General features: G+C 41.2%; 1 protein-coding gene across 1 annotated transcript; it reads right to left on the reverse strand.

Annotated features, from left to right (window-relative positions):
• Positions 1–509: 509 nt before the first annotated feature.
• On the reverse strand, positions 510–4,947 carry LOC148073470 (aldo-keto reductase family 1 member D1-like). The gene is made up of 9 exons (XM_087797222.1): positions 4,850–4,947; positions 4,620–4,787; positions 3,727–3,843; positions 3,454–3,531; positions 2,389–2,511; positions 1,422–1,531; positions 1,059–1,224; positions 758–840; positions 510–687 (listed from the first exon to the last, which is right to left on the reverse strand). Exons 1-9 carry the CDS (start codon positions 4,940–4,942, stop codon positions 645–647), a joined length of 981 nt encoding a protein of 326 aa, XP_087653348.1. The 5' UTR covers positions 4,943–4,947; the 3' UTR covers positions 510–644.
• Positions 4,948–5,377: the final 430 nt, after the last annotated feature.

The raw sequence follows: 5,377 nt of genomic DNA on the forward strand, positions 1-5,377 counted from the left end.
CTTTTTGGACGAAGATGAAGATGAAGAAAACTGAGCTCCAGTCCCTACATTAAAATGAACAAACATTTTTGTCTATAACTCTAAAAAGGAAGAGATTACTCCCAACATTAGTTGACACGAGAATGAGTAGAAAAGAGTAAAGCTTGGATTTTGTGTGAACTATCACTTTTACTAAGTTAGCATCAGTTTGTTCCTACTACTTAAAACACAACTTAAAACCACACAGTGAAACTGAAAAGATTAGATTTGTTCTGACTCTGTTTCGCTACTGCCCTGAAGATGGTGCTATTTCTCATTATTAACAGATTTTTTTATTTTTATTTTTTTTATTTTTTTAGAATCCCTTATTAGTCTCGCGAGGGGAAATTCAACCATTCACACATACTGATGTGAGTAGGCTGCACACTTGCTAACTGGATTAATAAAAATATGTTTTTTCGAGATTATCCTGATTTGTAGAAACATGTGACTGTGATGTTGATGCTAAAGACGAACCTTGTTCCAGGAGAAATAATTTAATTCATTTTATTTCTTGTACAACATCAACAACTCATCTCTGAAGGCATTTGTTATATGTATTTCACACAATGAAGAGATGTGCTGCAGGAGCGACCTCTAGTGTTGAGAATCAAAAATCCAAGAGATTAATATTCGTCGTGAAACGGATATTCCGGATGATCGCTCCACCTGTGTGAGCACAAACACAGGTGAACAAGCCTGAGGCTCAAGAGCAAGTATTTGTTTCTCTTTTACTCACATCAGAAGCTCCACGAAACGAATATTCTTGTTTAAAGCCTCGATGGCCTTCATTTCCTCCTCGGACAGATTAAAATCAAATATCTGTAAAGAAAAAACATTTTATTAAAAAATTATTCATAATTTTACAGTTTCTTTAGTTCAAAAGAGGATAAAAAATGACTATGTTCAGGTCCTTAAAGCACATTATACTATCAACACATTTCCAGGGTGTCCCCTGCTCCTCACTAGGGACAAAAGTCCTCATAAATTTGTTTGGTGTTTGAAATGCATGGCCACGCGATTCCATCGTGGAAAACAACCTGGAAGTTGTGTCGGATCCTCTCGTGGTTGAAGCTCTTGGGAATCACCACGACTCCTCTCTGGGCGTTGAATCTTAGCGCCACCTGGGCGGTGCTCTTCTTGTACTTCTTGGCGATCGACACCAGCACCTCGTCCTCCAACATGGGCGGGTTCTTCAAGTTCACCCTGAACCAGGAAGTAAAAGACAAACTCCAGGAGGTCATGTTTGTTTCTTGCGGTCAAGGTATGAAATCAACTCCATGCGGTTATTCTTACATTCATTTTGGTTAAAAATAGACAAAAACCCAAAAGCTAAAGACTAAATATTCACAAAATTAATATTCAGACACACATTTCTTTCCTATATAATCCAAACATCGTACCAGGAAGCGTCTCTGGAGGAGCCCAGAGGACAGTAGCCGACGATGACGATCTCATTACGACGGCAGAAGTCCAACAGTTTGGGTTGAGTGAAGTAAGGATGGCATTCCACCTAAAGGGACAAATGGCGAGATTTGACACTTTTGCATGGGTGCAGATGTTTGACAAGTGAACGTGTCGGTGGTTCAGTGGCTTTTTAATTGGGTTTTTTCTTTTTTAACTAGACTCTTCTTTGAGAATAGACGGTTGTGGCACTATTTAAGAATGCCTTGATATAGGGAGGTGTTCTTGGCAACTGGGTAGATATCTCAAGTCAGACCCAGAACACTTTGGCCCAATTCCATTTATCTCGGATGTCCTAATTCCTCAATCTCAATCCTCAAAAGCTCGTCCTCCATACTAAGGAATAAGGAAATTTGGCAACCTAGAAATGGGACAAACCTTAGTAGACGTTATCGTAGCTCATCCATTACCGTTGACGAAATATGACGTGATGTTTCACAGCAATATTAGTTGAAGGACAACAGTGTTGATAGTGGGCTTTAGGGATGTTTTTAGGATTATGAACAGACAGACGCAGAAATGTTTGTTGGAGAAGAGTTTTTTTCAACACTTGCCCATACTTCTGGATCAAACATAGGTATGTAGAATGTACTGCAAACACGTATTGTCATAGGTTAGCTTGACTAGCCAACAACATGCTAAAATAACAAGTTCCCACTACCGTTAAAAAAGTTATATTGCATCAATCCATTAGTATAAAGGTCTTTAATTGAGCGTATGTCTCCCACTTGACATGGGAACGCCTTGGTTTTCTCCCAGAAGATCCCTGAGAGGTTTCCGGTAAAGCCATAAAATAATGAAATAATGTCTGATGACTGGGTTAAAGAAGAATTGATGAGGGGAAGTTTAGAAATGTTTAATTAAGCGCTAACCAATCCTACCATCATCTTGAGAACTTGAAATCACCTGGTTGGACACAGGCTTGTGTTTGAGTCCAGGCTTGTTCAGCAGCAGTTCCAGTTGTCTGCGGTTGAAGTTGGAAACTCCCAGAGATTTGACCAGACCTGCGTCCACGCAAGCTTCCAATGCCTGTAATGAGAGGAGCAAACGAAACACTTAAATTTGATGTCCATCTGATCCCAAATCAATGATGTCTGACTATCCTGGCAGCACCTGAAAAAATCAATATAAAGTATTTTCCATTCGGTATAAAAATGTTGTTACCTTATTGTGACAGTACCACCTAAGAAAAAACAAAAAAAGTACAGAGCTACCTGACCGTGTCTTTTTATGTCATCAAGTGATCGCCTGCGTGTCGCATGATTGCTGAAAGCTCCATCAAGTAGCTAGGTATTCAATACTCTGATGGCACTGGTATACTACCATAAGACAGTGTTAGACTGTGTTGCAGTGGAGCTTTAAGTATTTCACAGTTGACCAAATTGTGAAATTCCCAGCAAACTTATCTGTTACGATTCCCACCCATTAGATTTAATTTGGTATGGATATTTCCTGTTTTGCTTCTTGTCTCCACTATTTTGCTGCTAGCTTGTGGGATGGCTCTAAATGGTGTGTGGCAGGACCTTAAATGAGGCATGGTGTCCGGCAATCTGAGTTATTCCTGCATTTCATATACGCTGGATTCACCAGGAACCGGAGTTAGCTCGTTTTACCTAGTATGACGTTGACTCTCCCTTATTCGTGAATAGCTCTTTTGGATTTGTGATTTTTTTTTACAATTTGTTTAATTCCTTGCCTTCTTCAGCGCTTTCTGTTTTCTGTTTTCAGTGAATTCTACTTTGATTACTAACTCTTCTCCCCTTCGCACTGTTTTTCTGTGGTCGTGCACTTTCCCCCATTGCCTCAAATTAAGAACTAAGATTGAGAGAAAGGACTTGATTGCTGCCATCTTGTGGAACTTTTTAGTACAATCTTTTGTTTCTTTTATTTGTGTTTCTGTACCCCATTTCTTTACCCTGTGTTTCCTGCTCTAATCAATCTTGACAGCCTCATTGATCCTTTGAAACTTACCTCCCACGTTGCGCACAGATCCGTCTTATGGTAGATGTATTTTCCATTCTCGTCTTTTGGATAAAACTCGGCCCCGGGCTGAGAAAAGAAAAATGACATCAAGAAGAACATCCTAGAGAGACTCAACTCTTTACTCAAGTCACAGAGCTCAACTTTCAATAAGGTCTTTATAGACTGTTTTAACTTCATCGTTAGTCTGAACCTGACCCTAAAGTTAGGACAGCCTTTCTAAGGTCACTGACTGATAGCATGATAATCTAGGCTTATCTCGACCTTGAAGGCGATGGGAAGCTCGATGATGTACAGATCCACATAATCCAGTTTCAAGGCCTTCAGGGTTCGTTCCAGGGCAGGGCGCACCAGCTCCGGAGGGTGGAAGGTGTTCCACAGCTATGGAGGATAGACATTTTATTTGAAATTATTTTGGCAGCCACTTCTAGAAACTCAACAATAAAACAAACCAGAACATACATCTCACTAGAATGTCAACTCAGAATACAGACCTACAAACACTAAAACCCCAAAACTTTAAATTAGCAAACACACAACCCTTATGTAGATCCATACATAAGACCAACACCAAACGTAGACTTCTTTGTCCTTTAGATCCACACTTATATAACCAATACACTGGACCAAATGAAACACTCCTATGTCATTTTTTGGCACCATCTACACTTGCCATAAAAATATATACCCAACTAATAGCCACCTATACGACCCACACTAAAATACACACCCATATATATGCATTTGCACCAAAGTACACTTACTTCTAAGAGTAAACATACTAGACCTTAACACTAACCCACATCTAGGGATGCACCTACATATGGACTTACACAATGTCTACTAATCTAATACAGGAAAGTCCAGTCATCGACCCTGACATGTAACACACACTTCTATAAACCAACACCAAGTAATACACCCCCCAAAAAACCTGACAAAAAACATCTTATGTATACTTACTCTGAAGTAAAACAAATAAAAAAAGATGTAAGAACGCCAACAGGTACTGTATGTGGACAAGAACACTGAATACTTGGGAACATTTGGTTATTGACGTAAAGAACATAAACAAGACTTGACACTTAAAAGCTACCATAGAAACACACAAGGTCAAGAAAGATCATGTCCAAGAAATAGGTTCTGGAACCCCTCACCTTCCCACAGTAGAAGATGTCTTCTCTGGTCACCGTCCCGTCCGCGATCTTCTCCCTGATGGCTTTACCCACCTCGTGCTCGTTGAAGTAAACCAAGGCGCCGTCAAAGTGCCGGTATCCAACCTCTATGGCCAGTTTCACGCACTCGTAGGCCGTCCCTTTCTTGGTCTGCACCCACAGAATCCATCAGCACAGAGTACGAGAGGAGGGGAGAGTGGCCGTCACCTCACCGTCCGAGGGTCCCCGTAGGTGCCCAGTCCCAGCAGAGGGATCCTGTTTCCATCCCGGAGAGGAACGCTGTGGCTCTGTGCAGTCAGCTCCATGAGATCTGCTCCATCTGACGAGGCTCTGCCAACTAGTGGATCATTCACTCCAAGAGCAAAGTCTGTGGACTTTGGATCTTTTTAGCCTCCGAGGTTGTTGTTGTTACTGGAGCTGTATGACCCACCGAACTGGTTGACTGAGTTTTAAACCAATATTAAGACGAGGGACGATCTTGTGAAAAAAAAAACAGCTCCTTGGTCTTTGAGGTGTTCAGCTGCAAGTGGTTCCTCTCACTCCAGTCCACAAAGTCACGTATCAGACTCATGTACTCGTCCTCACTGTTGTCCCTGATGCATCCAACAATGGCAGTGTCGACAGAAACTTCTGGACCAGACTCAGCTCGGAGTTGCAGCAGAAGTCTGAAGTATAGATGGTGATAAGGGAGAGGGGCCAGTACTAGTCCCTTGGGGATATTTATACGATTTTTTTCAAAA

The sequence above is a fragment of the Callionymus lyra genome, chromosome 8, assembly GCF_982586985.1.
Source record: "Callionymus lyra chromosome 8, fCalLyr1.hap1.1, whole genome shotgun sequence".
Lineage (NCBI taxonomy): Eukaryota > Metazoa > Chordata > Actinopteri > Syngnathiformes > Callionymidae > Callionymus > Callionymus lyra.